Genomic DNA, 18,128 nt, shown 5'->3' on the forward strand with positions numbered 1-18,128 from the left:
AGCGGGACATTTTGATTGGACAAGCACGACTCCATCTCGACAACATTGCAAGGTCCGTTACCTGCATCCAATTTCCTATGACTATATGTTTGCGTGGCACAACACATAAATGCTACGGGGTAGGGCACGACTTTCGTTTCTTACTATATATGGAGAGACCACAATGCTAACTCTCCACCATACTTTTGTATGGCACTTCTGCATGACGTGCACTATATACTTAGCATTTTCAATATGTGGCGCTTCATTGCAAGACAAAATGTTTAACTATTCACATTGGTTTTATGTAGATTGACACAAACATTGTCCTCCGACTTGGACAATTAGACGACACCCGCACACGATTTATATAATGTCGATAGTGCAGTTTAATTTTTATAGTATTTGATGCTTCCTCACTAATACATGCTCAATCTCGATCATTATACCTATATATCAAATAGATACACGCTTCTTTTCTCATAGATGCTGATATCAATCTGGATATGTCTTATTATGTTCTATGGATGTTCTATAGCAATGCCCACCAAGCAATATTAGTTGACAATTGAGATCCTTTTTTGAGTGCTTAGCATGTAATTTGTCACAAATTATCTCGCAAAAAAAGCAATTTTGTATAAAAATAATGAAGCAATTTCATCTCCGAAGCCTACATAACCAACTTAAATTCTAGTTTTAGTCACTTGTATTGATAGACAATCAATCGTTTTATGAAAAGTTACAAATTTTTCAATTTTTGGAGAAATTTAATCTCACAACTAAGGGTATTTTGGAGAATTTGATGGGCATTTTGCTCGGGGGATGCACTATGTAATCATGTTAATGTATAGCGTGAGTTCAAAAGGAGAGGTTTAAAATGCAAAAATTGTAAGCAATTTATTAGAGATGCATTAAAATAAGAGGTTTTTATATTCAATTTTGAAAAAAAATTCTAAAATAAAAGATCATTTTATTTATTTAGACATGTTAATTTTTTTTTTTAATATACGCAAGAGCACGTTACATAAGGGAGTACTGAACGGTTTTGGAAAACACACACCCCCCCCCCCCCCCCCCCCCCCCCCAAGGCATTTTGGGAATTTATGACAAAATATTGATGGTATTTTGGGAATTTCCCATTTTTTTGTGTGTTCTTTTTTGAGGTGAACTCGAACAAAGAATGTAAGGGGCAGGCATCCTCTGCTAGTTGAGTGTGGAGGAGTAAGAAGAGTTGTGCGATGACTCCAGTTCCCGGCCATGAAGCCATCGACGAAATGCACGCTGTTACGGTGGCACGGTTGCTCGTCGAACCTACGCCAGAGACTACACGGGTAATCTCTCTCTCTCTCTCTCTCTCTCTCTCTCGTTGCTGTATTATGGAGTCCTATCGGCCTCTGGGCTGTCTCCATGGGACAATATAAATTAATATATGTACAAGAGACACTCTTCTTTAAGGTGGATCACGAGAGGAGAGGGTGATGAATCAAGAGGATGGCGAGCAGTGCTACTTAGGCTTGCTGTCTGCATGAAGCCTGAAAAAGATGCAAGCTTGTCCCCAAGCTCTCAGAACTTCAGAGCATTGCGTGTTGCTCTCCCCAAGGGAGCCAATAGGAGGTGAGAGGAGCCAGCAGACGATTGCCTAGGGTATGAATCAGTCTGCCCCAATAGTTTCAGCAATTTCTCAATGAAGGTAAGGCTCCACATTGAAGATGTGCATGTATCGAGCCTTCCAAATGCACCCAGTCTGTACTCATGCTATGACACAAGCCAAACTCATGCGTACGACAAGCGTAAGGAATGGACATTACACTCACCTCCAAGCCTGGGAGCCTGCAACCACTCTGGCCTATTGCGGTACACACTGGTGTCCCATACCACGAGCCTGCACCATACCTTGGGTGCTTGGGCAGGCACCGCCAAGGGTCTCTAGTCCAAGTTCATCATGCTATCACACAAGATAGCTGACAAATGAGCCAAGGGTCCTCTTTAGAGGACTCACATAACCACCTACTTGAAGCACTTGATTCACATTGGTTGTGCATGTGTTCCGAGCTGATTCGCAGTTGGATGAATGCAAGTGGATGTGAGTGTTAGTTGGAGCTAGTTGCTCTTGCACGTTTTATATCTTTATGGGCAGGTGAATCGACTCTTCGAAAAACACTAGGCAAGCTTTGTGCTGTTATGCATATTTATCTTGTAATTTTCAATTGCCAGCTTGCTGAACTTAAGGTCCTGTACGGATGCTCTCCCCTCTCTTTTAAGTACACACACAAATACAGTCATGTGCAACGGATAATACAAGAATCAAATATCACACTAGCACCACTTCTTGCTTGGTTGCTTAGTTCCATGCAATGTTCCTGTCACGTGCACATCTAACCCTATGTGTATGTGGACAATCTACTTCATGACATGGGTTCAGTTCAGTTAGCTTAGGAAGTGATCTGGCACTTCTGCGAGTCTGTTCGCAGACCGCGCATGTCCAGACACTTAGAGTAGATGCACATCCTCTGGTTGCACACAGCATGATCGTCATATTTTCATCAGAACCCATCAGGAGCATTTTTATAGTGCATAGACCTATTTTCCCTATTTTTGACATTTTTCACTTACTATTTTTAAGTGACTTTTGTTGGGAACTAGGTAGGGCAATTTTTGATAAGCAAGTACATAAGAAACCTAGCACTAGCACTTTCTGGCAGAAGAGGCAGCAGGAACATCTGTTCAACAGGCACCTTCTCAGCAAGACTTCCCCCATGAGCAAACCTAGCGTTTTTGCATTTGCAAGGCCTAGCGTTTTTCACCTATAGCAGCCGTAGCGTTTTTGCATGGCAGATCAGCCCCGGCAGTAGCAGAACTGCAGATCCCCTAGCATTTTTGCATCAAGATCATAGATTAGCCCTAGCGTTAGCAAAATGCGTCAGCAAGACAGAATTCAGCCTAGCCTTTTTGGATCAGCAGAGCAACTCAGTGTTTTGCAGATTCATCGCGACAGAACCTTAGTTAGTACCAACGTTTTTAGTTTTCAGCATTTAGACACAGCAGAACAAGTCCCGAACCTCGCAGATCTCACCTTCCCGCAGCAGTCCTTGCCGCACGGTCAAATCCAGCGTACTTTGTAGTTTCAGCTCGGAAAACGCAGAGTTTAAGTATCTGCGTTTTCAGCGTGTCGTCATTGCATCGTCGTCATCAACATCGTCATTGACATAGAGTCAAAATTCAGCAGATACAAGATTTGCAGATTTCAGCCCTTAGCATTTTCAGATTTCAGCCCGTCTCGTCGTCGTTCTCATCATTGTCGGCAAGTTCAAAGCATTCCAGAGATTTGTGCAATCAATAGTAGACAGCTCTCGCCATAGAGAGTGGGGCCTTCGGAGGAGGGTTTGACAACATTCGAGTGTCGTATTCTTCTCTCTCTATCTCTCAGTCTCAGCACCTTCATTCACAGTGTCTTTCACTTTGTTTGTGATCACTTGCACTCTCTCACTAAAGGAATGGAAGGCTCTCCCTTCCATAAGTAAAAGGAACCTTGAGCACAGTTCGGAGCACTCATCTTGAGCAACATTCACTTCCGCTGCACCTTACATTGGTATCAAAGCTTTGACAGTGTTCTGTATCACTTAAGGAAGGAACCACAAGAACCACATAATTTTTTTTGCTTGTTGAGGTCGCACCTAACCCAAGTCCTCTTAGGCATGTCAATCCTAATCGTGTTTTTGAAGAGGATAGGAAACCCAAGAAGGAAGGGCTTGTCCAGCCTCTCTTTTCACTCATTGAGAGCGGACCGTGCACTTAGCGGCCGGCCAATCGACGTGAGGTGGGAAAAAGCAACTTTGGTGTGAGCGGAAGGCCGCCAAGGGTTCGCTCGCGAGAAAGAGAAGAGCTCGGGTAAAGAGAAAATCCTTCTCTAACACAGATTGCAAGCTAAAAAAGAACCTCAAGAACCTCAAGGCTCCAGAACCCCAAGAACCCAAGACCCACAAGAACCCAAGTTCCTCATGAACTTAAGAACCCAAGACTTCAGTGGATGGTCCTTACCCGAAGCGGAATGGATACTTTGCATGGAGGTGGTGAGCATGGGAGTGGCGAAGAAGAGTTTTCCCCACCAGGAGGTTTTTCCGACCTCCCCCTTCCCCATCTACGCCAAGGATTGCACTAACTCTTATGGAGGCTTTCGACAAGAAGATGATGGTCAGGAAGTTAGAACGTGAAGAAAGAAAGGCAGCTATTGCGCATGAGTGTGAGCAAGCGCGCTTGGCGGCCGAAGAAAGAATGGCAGCCATAGATCGTGAATATGAAGAAAGAAGCGCAGCCATAGAGCGTGAGCGTGAGCAAGCACGCTTGGAGGATAAAGAAAGAAGAGCCGAATTGGATCGCGAGCGCGAGCAAGCGCGTTTGGCGGCCGAATAGAGAGCCCAACACATGCAAGAGTTGTTCCGACTCTTTTCTAGTGTGCAGACACAGATTGCAAAGGATCAGGAGAAGGAGACTCTCTCAGTCTTATCTTCTCCAAAGCAAGACACACATGATTTGAATGATAATGATAAGCATGATGAATTGGATAATAATGACAAGCATGATGATTTGCATGATCAAGATGTGATTTCTCACAAGCATGATGATTTGCAGGAAGAAGCTGTGATTGTTCACAAGGATGATGGTTTAGTTGATACTTTGTCTAGTGAAGCTAACCTCATTGCAGATTCGATCAATCACGAAGAACCGGTCTTGGCTCTCGAGTCGAGGTCCACAGAATCCCCAGGAAGATTCGATCAATCACGAAGAACCGATGGCTCTCGAATCGAGTTCCAAAGAACCCCCACAAGAAGTATTATGTGTACGAGTGATTAGTCAACACGTATTGTTCGGGTGTTTCATTCGTGATGCTTTCCTGTATTTTAGTCACCGTCCTTATGTGATCCCTTTTCATAGGCATGACATATTGTACGATGAACATGATTCACTCATGAATGAGCACGGATGTATGTGGATGATTCATGAAAAGATGAAATGTTTGCACCCAAGGAATTCACATTCCATGTCTCTTCCTTGGCATGACACAATATCCGAAAGAGCATAAGAAGGATTGAGCATCAAGCATCGGCATTTCCATTGTGTTTTGCCACAGTTTATTGATTTAGATCAGAAAGTCAAGATTCGACCCCGTGTGTTTGATGAACGGTTTGGCACTCCGTCACTTTGTTCATCTGGATTGCATGCACAATTTTTTCGAAGGAATAGTATTTTTCCAGTCACTTTACATGGAATGGGTATGTTCATGGTTTTGTGTTGGAAGTGGTTTCAGGAATTTTCATCCTCGGAGATTCTTGAAGAAGGTAGACGCATAACTCTAGACGAAGTTGAAGCATTGAAGGAGCCACAGAAGACTGTCTCTTTCGGCGGGGCCCAAAGAAGCAAGTGTTGCATACATTTATGAACTTCAAGTATCGCAGGATCCACACATCAGAGTGGGCCGGCGAAGAGTCCTTTCCAGGATTCCAGACGCTGTTCGCGACAGAAACTCAGTTAGCATCAGCGTTTTCAGTTTTCTGTATTTAGATATAGCAGAATAAGTCCCGAACCTCGCAGATCTCACCTTCCCGCAGCAGATCCTCGTCGCACGATCAGATCTAGCGTAGTTTGCAATTTTAGCCCGGAAAAGCAGATTTCAGCATCTGCGTTTTCAGCTCGTCATCGTTGCATCGTCGTCATCATCAACATAGAGTCAGAATTCAACAGATACAAGATTTGTAGATTTCAGCCCTTAGCATTTTTAGATTTCAACCCGTCTCGTAGTCGTCCTCATCGTCGTCGACATCGTTGGCAAGTCCAAAGCATTGTAGAGATTTGTGCAATCAATAGTAGACCGCTCTCGCCATAGAGAGTGGGGCCTTCGGAGGAGGGTTTGACAACATTCGGGTGTCGTATTCTTCTCTCTCTATCTCTCAGTCTCAGCACCTTCATTCACAGTGTCTTCCACTTTGTTTGTGATCACTTGCACTCTCTCACTAAAGGAACGGAAGGCTCTCCCTTCCGTAAGTAAAAGGAACCTTGAGCATAGTTCGGAGCACTCATCTTGAGCAAAGTTCAACAATCACTTCCGCTGCACCTTACAGTTCCTTTGCCCTTGTCTGAGAGAGAGAGAGAGAGAGAGAGAGAGAGAGAGAGAGAGAGAGAGAGAGAGAGAGAGAGAGAGAGAGAGAGAGAGATGAAATGATATTAACGTCTACAAAAGGCCAAAATGACCTATGAGACCAACAAGTTACAAACCGGTGAATCTAATACAGAGTTTGTGTGTTGAAGAAAGACAACATCCTAAACAAAATGTTGTAGTGAAAGTGAAAGTGGGGGAAAGACTAGAGACTCTCTAGTCAATACAAAGGTACAAAATAATGAAAGGTGCAAGAAACTTAAGCTACTAAGAAGGGGATAATCCTCTAGCTCAAAGTAAATCCAACATCGGTCAGTGTCGGATCTCCTCGATGTCCTCCATGGTAAAAAACCTGACTGGGCATCGTGTGTGGCACGCCAAAATAATCCGAATCCTCCTCTGTAATCTCCGTCTATGCTGGGATGCCCTCCTCTGTAATCGTGGATGCCTAGGTCTCCCAAGGTCCATCGCACAGTCAAATGACGTAGCAAGTTGACGTGGCAGGTAGTACGGGTCTTGACGTGACAGATGTATGGACAATTTCCCGGATTTTTCACCTACTGTCGTGGCAGACTGGACGGACAGTCCCACTTTTTGTGTTGATAGCTGTACAGAATTTTCGTAAATTGCACCGATTGCTTTTTTGCAGTTTTTGGACCCAGTTGCTTTTGGGAACTCCTTGCTTTTGAGTTTATTGCTTTCGGGGCTCTGCTTTTGGCATTCCTTGTAAGAATAAAAGAGCCCTAAGGGCCTCACTCTTCAGGGCATCTGGACATAGAGTCTGAAATAGAGGACCTTGACGAGAGTTGTACTTTGCTCAAGATTTAATAAAATAAAGAAAGACCAAAAGGGGCGCCAGGTTTTGGGACCAATACCTTTGGGCACGGAACTACACCGGGCCGGGCCCTCTTGTCTCGAATTGAAGTGTGATTTAAAGTTGTGAATTATTTTCAGTGAATCTCTCGTGTCGCGACAAATTCTAGACTTGGGGTGCCTAAGTTTCTTACACAATCTTCACTAGCTTGGGTTTCGAGAGGCGAGTCTCCGCAACTAGGCTTAGATAAAGAAGTTTCCATTGGCTATCCTTTCTCATTATTATAGGACCATCATTTGTCTAGTCGGATGTAACAAACTTGGACACCCCAAGTCAAGATTCTACTGCAACATAGCAAAGATTCACTTCAAAACAGTTCACAATTCACACTTGATTCGACACGGCCCTGCGGAGTTCCGTGCCTAGAGATATTGGCCTTAAAGACTGGCGCCCCTTTCGGTATTTCTTTTTGTATTAATCTGTATTCAAAGTACAAGAGACTGGGAGGGTTCTCACTCTCAGACTCTACGTCCAGATGCTCTGAGAAGTGAGGGCCCTACCCACTTATTTATAAGTTACAAGGGATGTCCAAAATCAGAGGCCCCAAAAGCAGTAGTCAAAAGCTTCTCTAAAATAAAGCAACTGAGTCCAAAAGCTGCCCCAAAAATCAACCAGCGTAAATATGGCGTACAGCTGTGCAAAAAGCAGAAATCCGTACGCTCTGCCACGTCAACACTCAGCGCAAAAAGCGGGATTCTGCCACGTCAGCCTGCTGCCGCTTTTTCTGGGCCTGTCCAGCCAGTGTGAGTGTGTCCGAGCATGCCACGTCACCAGTTTGTGACATACCTCCCTCTTGAAAGCATTGTAATCACCCTCAACTACGCCTGCAAAGCAGATAGAGGCCATAAATTGTCTTAGCAGACATCAACTGTTAGTACCGACACACTACGAACAACAAATCTAACACATGTACCAATCGACAGTCACATCACAGGACATCACATGACAAATCACATTCAACAATCATTCCAATCTCAGACCATGATTAATCGGCAACGTATTTAGCAATCGTATCTAGATCCAGTCGGCACCTCTTAGATGTCCAATTAACTAATCCTTATCGCAATCATGTCGATAGAGATTTATCAGTCGGAAATGCTCATCTATCAGTTCCTGCACTTAAACAAGTCAAGTACAAATCAGTATCATATTATCGAGAATTCCAAATTTTAAAGTCATTAAAGCAGAATATTGTCAGCTCACAGTATCCCTGAAACCCAATAGGGACATCGGTGACTCTATTATCAAAAATCGGGGCAATCTGTTGACAAAGGAGCGGAGTGACTCCCCTTTTGTGCAAGCCCGCTGCATCAAATTCCGCCGAAGCTGAAATCGGGGTTCTATCGGAGTAGACTATGCTAAACCGAATGCTTCAAGGTAAAGTTTCACAATCTGAGGAGTATTTGCCAGGTCCTCCTCCTCCATCCACTTCGCATCCAATGCGGGATAGTTCTTGAATTCAACCAAAAACCGCCTTATCGCTTTACCTTTTATCTTTCTATCTTTATATGCCAATATTTGTTCTGGAACGAGTATCTCCTCGCTTTCCTCCACTTCGGGTTGCTCATCTGGCTACCCATCATCGGGCGCATCGCCTTTAAAAGGCTTCAAGAGACTCACACGAAAAGCATTGTGATTCTCCAAGTATCGGGCAGCTTCAGTCTAAAGGAGACATCATTTATCTTTCTTTTATATAGAAAGGTCTATAATATCTCATGCTAAGCTTTGGAAAAAGCCGCTCCTTTCCCTTTTTCTTTCTCAGGCATGCCTTCTCAAACCTAAGAGCACCCAATTGTTCTCCTTTAATTTCAAATCGCGACGGTGTCGATTTGCTGCCTTTTTGTGTCTTTCCTAAGATTTCTGTAAAGCCTCCCGGACCTTGGCAAAAGCAGTGTCCAAGTCCCTCGTGTACTTGTCAGCTTCAAACTTCTTATCTTTCGTGCTTAGGAAGGGTGGCACCTTCGTAGCACCATCAATAATCTCAAATGACGCCTTCCCTGTCAAAGAGTGAATCGTGTTATTGTAGTCAAACTCCACCAAGGGCAAATACTTTTCCCATTGAGTCTTCTGATCCGAAATGTAAGACTTCAATAAATCCAGTACGACTGAATTTGCAATCTCAGATTGCCCATCTGTCTGCGGGTGGAAAGATGACGAGAACTGCAACCGCGTGCCAATGTTCTCCCAAATAGCCTTCCAAAACAAACTCGTGAATCGGGGATCTCTTTTGGACAGAATTGTCTCAGGCATACGAATATCTGGGCAATTAACAGTCTCGCTAAGTGATCCGGCTTGACTGTTTTCTTCACTGGAATGAAATGAGCTTGCTTGTTAAATCTATCAATAACAGTCCAGATACCATCGTGCCCACTCTGTGTCTTTGGGAGATCAAAAATGAAATCCATTGCAATACTTTCCCAGGGGCGGGTGGGAATGGGTAGAGGCTGTAACGATCCCTGTGCTTTATGCATGTCAAACTTGACCTTCTGGCATACCAAGCAACTGCGTACAAAATCGTCCACATCCATCTTGAGTCTCGGCCAATAGAAGTCCTACACCTTTCAAGGTGGTATCAATGCCGCAGTGACCCGTAAATGGTGGACAATGGCATTCGGTTAGAACCTTTTCCCTCAACGGCTGTGTAACGCATAACATCGTTTTCTTCATCAAGTAGCCATCCCGAATGGAATATCCCGCTACTACCTCCCCATTCTGTATTCGACCAAATACATCTGCAAAATCGGATCTACCATGTCTTCGAAGCTTCTATGATGTATCGTGGAAATAGCAAAGACCAACGGCTTCCGAGACAAAGTATCTGCCACCAAGTTCTTCTATCCCTGCACATGGACAATCTGGAAGTGAAATTGTGACAAGATGTTCACCCACCGTATCTGCTTTTTTGAAAGTTGCTTCTGTGACAAGAAGTAGCGTAAACTTTGATGATCTGTGAAGACCGTAAAATGGGCTCCGAGTAGGTAATGTCGCCACTGTGTAAAAGCATGGATAACCGCCAAAAGCTCTTTCTCATTTATCTGTGCTGTCAATTTCGGCCTTGAAAACAATTGGCTCTCATAGGCAATGACATGGCCTTCTTGCATTAAGACCACACCCAGACTACGACCACAAGCATCACAATATACTTCACTTCTGCAAATCTGGCAAAGTCAAAACTGGTCTTGTAGTCAATTTCTCTTTCAATGTCTGAAAGGCAGTCACCTCTGTGGGTCTCCACGAGAAAGGGACTCCTTTCTGTGTCAACAAATGCAAAGGGGAAGCAACCTCTACAAACCTTCTAATGAACCGCCCGTAGTAAGAACATAAGCCCAAGAAGCTTCTAACTTCATGGACATTCTTCAAATTGGGCCAATCACGTAGAGTCTCAATCTTGGCCGGGTCCATTTGCATCTTGCTGCTGAGACGATGTGTCCCAAAAAGTGCATCTCTGGTAGCAAAAATAAACTCTTCTTTGCATTAATCACCAACTTGTGATCTCGCAATGCTTGAAAGACCTGTAGCAGATGTTCTCTATGTTCTGCTCATCCTTGGAGAAGACAATAATGTCATCAAAGAAAGTGCCAACAAAAGATTTGTACTCTCTGAAAATCTTGTCCATCATTCGGTTAAAGGTCACTGGAGCATTGGTAAGGCCAAAAGGCATCACCAAAAATTTAAATAAACCGAAGGTTGTTCGAAAAGCTGTCTTGTAGACATCTCCGGCGCGATTCGGATATGATGATATCCACTCTTCAAATCGATCCTGCTGAAACAAGAGGATTCGTGTAGTCGGTCAAGAATATCATCGATCCTAGGAATCAGAAATCTGTTCTTGATGGTGAGTTTATTGAGAGCTCTATAGTCAATGCACATTCTCCAAGATCCGTCTTTCTTCAAAACCAACAACACCGGAGAGCAGTAAGGTGAAGTACTCGGCTGGATAAGACCCTTTTCCAAGATGTCTTTCGCTTGGTTCATAATCTCTTTATTCTGGGCTCGGCTCACACGCTAAGGTGGCCGGTTCGGTGGTGTGCTTCCAGGTATCAGATCAATGGTACGATCCTCACGATGAGCTGGTGGCAACTCGCCTGACAGACCCTCAGAAAAGCAATCGGCATGAGTGTGGAGAAAATCTTGGCGTTCTTTATCAAGGTCAGACATATTTGTTCTTTGTTCATCATTCAACTCTTTCAAAAAGATCAAGTAAACAAATAGACTGGATTTCATTATTTCGAAACGGCCGAAGCCGATACAATAGGGACAGACTCGCCCTTAAGTTTCACATCAAGTACAATGTTTCGGCCCTTTTCAGTAGTCAATGTCGCTTTCTTTGCCCGATAATCGACCACGGCGTTGTTCTTATGGTACCACGGGACTCCCAGGAGGACATCACAACCTTCCAAGGGCATTATGTAAAAGTCATGGTGCCCCAAATACCCCTGACAATGCAACCGAAGTTTGCCAATGATAGGTGTAATGGCCATGTCCCTACCGGGTGCCGCTAGAAGTGCCTCTGCTTGTGGTCCCATCCGATCGGGTGTAATCTCGAGCCGTGCCGCCAATTCAGGTGAAATGAAGTTGGCCTTGGCTCCTCCATCAAAGAAATCAGGGCTTTTTGATCTTTTACTTTGCCCCAAGCTCGACAAAGTCTGTACTTTCATCAATCGTGCTTGGGTCAGTACCCATGCAATCTGGAACTAGTCCTGCTTTCATCTTGCCTTTTCGTCCACGTTCCTCAACTTCTTTTGAACTCTGTGGCCTTTCTTCATCTTGTTCTTTCTGTCTCTCTTTAGGGCACTTCGCGGAGATGTGCCCATGTTCCCCGCATCCAAAACACTTCCCCTCTTTGATGTAGTTAGCACTCTCTCGAAGAGTGAGCCGGGGTCGTGAATCCTTATCTTTCTTTTCTTGGGGGCTCTTCTTCTTTCTACTTTCATCATTAGAAGTTTGTTTGGTTCTCTGAGTCATGATCTCATCTGTGGGGTAAGTCAGGTTGCCTGAATGTATGGCAAAGCCCCATTTTGCATGACCCATCAGTTCTTAAATACAATCTGACTTTTGTTCTAAGCAGTGATCTCGGATCTTTGTAGGAAGTCCGCAACAAAACCGCTCAATCTGTTCTTTAAACGAGATCTTCTTAAATGAAGAAGCTGGTAAAAAAGAGCCTCAAAATCTCTCGCAACATGCGTTTAAAGAATCTCTCTTGGTCATCCGAAGATGATTCCAAGCAGTTCGTATATCTCGTTCGTACTCCCGAGTCGGCCAAGAAGAAATAAAAAGCCTTTTAAATTTCAGCCATTTAACTGGGGCTTTCTTGATCAATAGAAGGGTGAACCACCATATTCAAGCATTTCCCTTGAAAGAGGTAGCCCTCCGAATCTTGGAGTGCTTTGAGTAATGCCCTCCAAAGAAAGCTATATCAAACTGCTGTATGAAGACCAAAGCCCTCAACTCATCTCGAAATCCAGAAAAAGTGTCAAACTTAATTGATTGTCCACCTTCTTTAAATTCTCGAACTTTCTTGCTTTTATCTTCGAGGAAGTCATACTGGTTTTATAGAAATGCTTCTTCTTTGTGTAAAATCTATGATCGTCATAGTCCGAACTATCTGAATATGAGTCCTCTGTAGAAGTGTGAGAAATTGGGCGAAACTTAGGCTTCTTTGCCTTTTTCTTGCCCTTTCCAAAGCTTTGCTTTTCGCTTCGCTTTTTCCGTTTCCTGTCTTCTTCGCTCAAGTCAGAAGAGCTAGAAAAACTGGAAGAAGAAGAAGAATTGAATACTCCTTCCAATCGCGCACGCTTCTTCTGTCACAAAACGGGAGAGTACACGAGCACTTAGAAATCTGAAAAATAATATACTTTGCAAAAGGGAGAGAAGGGAGAAGATCAACACAGTATTGGGGACCAGAAGATGGGCTGGTCTCCCCCCCCGTTAAGAGTATTCTTTTATTCAGGGAGAATTCATATACAAGCACGAGAACCCGAGGAAACCCCTCCGTTCTGTAATCTTAGACCCGAGGGTCGTGCTTTCCCGTAAAGGGCTTGGGCACAAGGCCGTCCTCCCCGTAAGGGACTTAGGCGCGAAGCCGTACTTTCCCGTAAGGGACTTAGGCGTGGAGCCGTACTTTCCCGTAAGGGACTTAGGCGTGAAGCCGTACTTCCCGTGAAGGGCCTTCCTGTATGACGGGAGATTCCTGCAAAACAAACCACACAAACACGCGACAACAATTCGTATGGCGAATCCACAATAGATACCTATCGCTCTTGCGCGGGAAAAGCGACTTCCGTGCTTTGTAGTCTCGCGATTTCTTGCGGCAGAGTCTTCTCTTGCTGATGTTGGTACCTCCCGTGAGTGAGGGCATGTGGTGCTTTTATAGCTCCCTGGCCACGGCACGAATAACTGCTCGCGTAGAGATCGCGGCCTTTTTTTTTTTTGTGCTGTTCTACCCGAAATAGGGAGAGAGAATTCGCTGGCTAGTTTTGTTGCTTTATCTTCTAAGTGGCTGCCCACTTATTAAGTGGGCGGCCGGCATATTTTAAAATTGGTCTGAACGTGCCCAAAAACTCAATAAAACCTTATAAGTTAAAACCAATGCATTTAACAACACTTCCGAGGCGTCCCTGGATGCAACCACATGCACAAATGCAATGCAAACATAGATTCCTCGCGGGAAAGTGTCTGCCTTCCCGCGATTGTTCCTGCTTTTCGTAAAAAGCTTCATTGAACCCATCTTTATTCTTGTGCTTGCGTTCTTACGCGTATTTTCTTACTCAGTTCAGATTTCCTCCTTAGCCTACGGGATGCCCCCTTACTGATGCACCCGTCACCCATCATGTGACGCATCAGGGGCACTCGTAACCCGGCCCTTTCCACCGAACTTACGGAAACTCCTTCGCGATGTTTACCGTCACCCATCAAATGACACATCAGAGTTGTCCGTTCCTGATGGCAGTTCCTGTAGCTACAATCTTTTAACAGTTCTTAGTGCACATAATAAAATATCCTAAAAAAGAAATTAATCATTAAAAATAAGAAAATAGTCCAATTAGCAACATCCCTCTGGCTTCTAAACAGTTGACCTCAACTGAAGTGCTTGGACATATACCTCCAGTATCTCGGGATAAGCTGGTGATTCCTCCTGCGTCATCCACTGAGCATCTAGATTCGAATAGTTCTTAAACTTAACCAAATACTTCCGTGTTATCTTTCCGGATTTGAGAGACCGCTCCTGATGACTTACTATCTGCTCCGGTTGGAGTATTCTTCCGTTTCCTCAACCTCAGGAGGTTCCTTAGCACTAGGCTGGCTCGGAGGCGGTCCTACATACGGCCGGAGTAAACTGACATGGAAAGCATTATGGATCTTCCAATTAGGCGGTAGCTCTAATCGGAAAGCGACATCATTCACTCGCTCAGTGATCTTAAACGGCCCATAATAACGGGTAGAAAGTTTTACCACCTTCCCCTTATGAGATGCTTGTTTCTTAAGTCTTGCCTTCTCAAACTTGAGTAAGACTAATTGTCTGACTGTTAAGTCTAGATTCCTTCTGTACTTGTCTGCAGCTTTCTTATGATTTTCCTGAGAGCGTAGAATAGCTCTCCTAACTTGCCCGTAGGCTGTGTCCAAGTCCCGGACAAATTCATCTGCTGCAAAGATCTTATCCTTAGTTAAAAGGATGGGTGGAAGCAAAGGCTTACCATATAGAATCTCAAAAGGTGCTTTCCCTGTTGATGAGTGTATGGTATTGTTATACGCATACTCGACAAGAGGCAAATATTTCTCCCAGTCAGAATGCCGGTCTGACACATAAGCTTTTAACATATCCAATACTGTGGAATTGGCTATCTCACTTTGCCCGTCCGTTTGAGGATGGTAGGCAGATGAAAAATTCAGCTTCGTACCAAGATTATCCATCAAGGCACGCCAAAAATTTCCTGTCATGCGAGGATCTCGATCACTCACAATAGACTTAGGCATTCCATGATGCTTAAAGATCTGTGCCAGAAAGACCCTAGCCATATGATCTGCTTTGATCGTTTTCTTGACAGGTATAAAGTGTGCTTGCTTGCTAAACCGGTCCACAATGGTCCAGATCGCGTCATTTCCAGTCTGAGTTCATGATGAAGTCCATGGCAATACTTTCCCAAGGTTCATTAGGCACAGGCAAAGGTTGTAGCAACCCAGGCGTCTTATGCCGATCATACTTCACTTTTTGGCAAACCAAACATTCCCTGACATACTTATCAATGTCTGCTTTAAGGCTAGGCCAAAAGAAATATCTTTCCATTGCTAAGGTCGTAGGGAGAATACCCCGATGACCCGCATAAGGCGAAGCGTGTGCTTCATCCATGATCTTCTTTCTTAATGGTTACGCCACACATATGGCCTGATGGTGATAGAGATAACCGTCCCGAATGGAATAGGGAAACTCATTCTCTCCACGATGTAGCTTTCCCCAAACGGTGGAGAAGTCTGGATCATTCGGATACAAATCCGGTAGTGCTTCTAATTCTTGATGATATACCGAAGTGATAGCGTTCACCCTTGGCCGCCTAGACAATGCGTCCGCAACCACATTCTTACTCCCAGCCGTGTGAAGGATCTGGAAGTGAAACATAGACAAAAAGTTGCCCATCTCATCTGCTTCTCAGATAGTTTCCTTTGCGTAAGAAAATACCGCAAACTCTGGTGATCAGTCTTGATCACAAAATCCGCTCCTAGAAGATAGTGCTTCCAGTTGGATAAGGCGTGAATCACAGCCGTGAGTTCCTTTTCGTAGATTGATGCATGCAACTCTGCATCCTTAAGCCGTTTGCTTTCGTAGGCCACTGCATGGCCTTCTTGGTTTAACACTGCTCCGATGCAATCGTCTGAAGCATCGTAGTGAACCTCAAATGGTTTCCTTAAGTCAGGCACTATCAAAATAGGTCCATGGCTTAGCAAGTACTTCAGCCGATCAAAAGCTCCTTGTTGTCTCGATCCCCATCTGAAAGGAATCTTCTTCTTTGTCAAGTCATAAAATGGTCCTGCTACATGGGCAAATCCTCGAACAAACCTTCGATAATACGAACATAATCCCAGGAAACTACGTACATCATGTACCGTAGTGGGAATAGGCCAATCTTCTACCACTCGGATCTTGGCAGGATCCATACTCACTTGATTGTGAGAGACTATATGGCCGAGATAGTGTATCTCTGAGAGAAAGAACTCGCTCTTCTTTGCATTCACATGCAACTCATGCTTTCGCAATTCTTGAAACACTAAGTCCAAGTGCTTTCGATGTTCCTCTTCTGACTTAGAGAAGATGAGTATGTCGTCAAATAATACTCCCGTAAAAGCTCGATATGGGCTGAAAATGCGGTCCATCATACGATTGAACGTCGCAGGAGCATTTGTCAAGCCGAAAGGCATTACCAAAAATTCATATAGTCCAAAGGTTGTGCGGTAAGCAGTCTTATGATGGACATCCTCAGGGGCGATCCGTATCTGATGATACCCACTCTTTAAGTCTATGCGGCTAAAGACACTTGCACCCTGCAACTTATCAAGTATATCATCAATCCGAGGGATCGGAAAGCGATTCTTGATTGTGATCTTGTTTAAAGACCGATAGTCTATGCACATTCGAAACGTGCCATCTTTCTTCTGCACCAGTAGAACTGGAGAGCAATAGGGTGAAGCACTTGGTCGTACTAACCCTTTCTCTAGAAGCTCGTTGACTTGCTTCAAAATTTCCTCTTGCTGAGCAAGACTCACCCGGTAAGGGGGTTGATTGGGAGGCGAGCTACCCGGTATGAGATCTATGCGGTGATCTTCCGGGCGTACCGGAGGGAGTTCATCAGGAAGTGTTTCCGTGAAACAATCCTTGTACTTTTCAATAAATTGAAGACGCTTCCCTTTCTCCATTTCTGTGTTTCCTTGAACATCTGGAATGGAGTTCGAGCTTGGTGGTGCGGGTTCCTTCCTTGCTTTCTCTTGCCTCGTAGAGGCTTGCTCTTGCCGTTGCTGCTTTAGCGGGCAGCCAGGTTTCATATGTCCTTTCTCGCCACAGTAGAAGCATCTTCCTTCCTCTCTGAAAGTTTGAAGTTGAGTAGGAGAAAGGTACTTAGTTCGCTTGCCAGTGCCCTCTGGCTTCTTAGAATGATTATCGTCTCTAGATGGAGGAGGTTTTCTTCCTTGGCCCCCTTGGTCATTGTAGACCCCTCTTTGTCTGGCACGGTAAGTGCTATGCTCCATCTTTCTGGGCGTCCTAGTTGAGTGCAAATCCTCAGCAATGATTGCTGACTCCATCATCCTCTGAAGAGTATCATGCGGATACACCTTCATACTCTTTCGAAGCTGCGGTTGGAGACCCGCTTCGAACTTTCGTTTCTTTTCCTCGTCGGCAATCTTCATGAAGGGAGTGACCTTCAGAAGAACCGACCAATACTTGTCCACATAGGTCGTTACTCTTTCATGTTCCTTCTGGGCAAGCCAGTCCCATTCCTTTCGTATGTCTTGCTCGAAGTCAGACGGAAGAAATTGTTCATAAAATTCAGATTTGAAGCTCTCCCAAGTTTTGGCCTGAGAACCTTCCAGAATCTTGGCTAACTACCAATTACTTGCCGTTTCCTTGAGGTGCATCCCCACATGGCGTAATTTGGATTTTTCTGTGAAGTGCCCATTGGTAAAGGCGACTTCAAACTGTCTGATGAAGGACAGTGCTTTGGAGATGTTTCTCCGACCGTTGTAGGTTTCGAACTTGATGTCCTTGTCGCCCGATTTGAAGACTCTCATGCGATGTTGAGACTTGCGACCATGCTTCTTGAATCGAGGTTTATCTTTAGGTTGATGTAGGGTAGTGGCAGTAGTAGCGGCTTCCTTCTTCTGACGAGATGATCGAGAAGTAGAAGTATAATCAGGAGAGTAAGATGGAGATGAGATAGAGATGTCCTTGCTCTCGTCTAGCAAAGAGCGCTTTTTCCTGGCCTTTCCTTGAAGTAGGCCATTCATTCCGATCCGTAGATCCTTTGTGCACCTCGGCACGTTCTTCTTCTCTTGCCTCCTGTGGTCTCACGCCAACAGTGTTGTCTGGATGCTTGGCTGCATCAGTTCCATTCGTTTTCTTCATTCCGCCCAAAAGCT

General features: G+C 44.5%; 1 protein-coding gene across 3 annotated transcripts in view; it reads left to right on the top strand.

Annotated features, from left to right (window-relative positions):
* Positions 1-1,153: 1,153 nt before the first annotated feature.
* Positions 1,154-18,128, top strand: part of ATXR2 (histone-lysine N-methyltransferase ATXR2) — a 167,143-nt gene continuing 150,168 nt past the window's right edge. For all 3 annotated transcript variants that reach the window (XR_015189576.1, XM_086522852.1, XM_086522853.1), the window contains exon 1: positions 1,154-1,310. Coding sequence is in view for 2 of the 3 variants with exons in the window: in XM_086522852.1 (XP_086378978.1) it covers positions 1,218-1,310 (93 nt within the window). In the remaining variant the exon portion in view is untranslated. The remainder of the gene's footprint in view (positions 1,311-18,128) is intronic.

Source organism: Adiantum capillus-veneris, chromosome 11 (assembly GCF_014529385.1).
Source record: "Adiantum capillus-veneris isolate H3 chromosome 11, ASM1452938v2, whole genome shotgun sequence".
Taxonomy (NCBI): Eukaryota; Viridiplantae; Streptophyta; class Polypodiopsida; order Polypodiales; family Pteridaceae; genus Adiantum; species Adiantum capillus-veneris.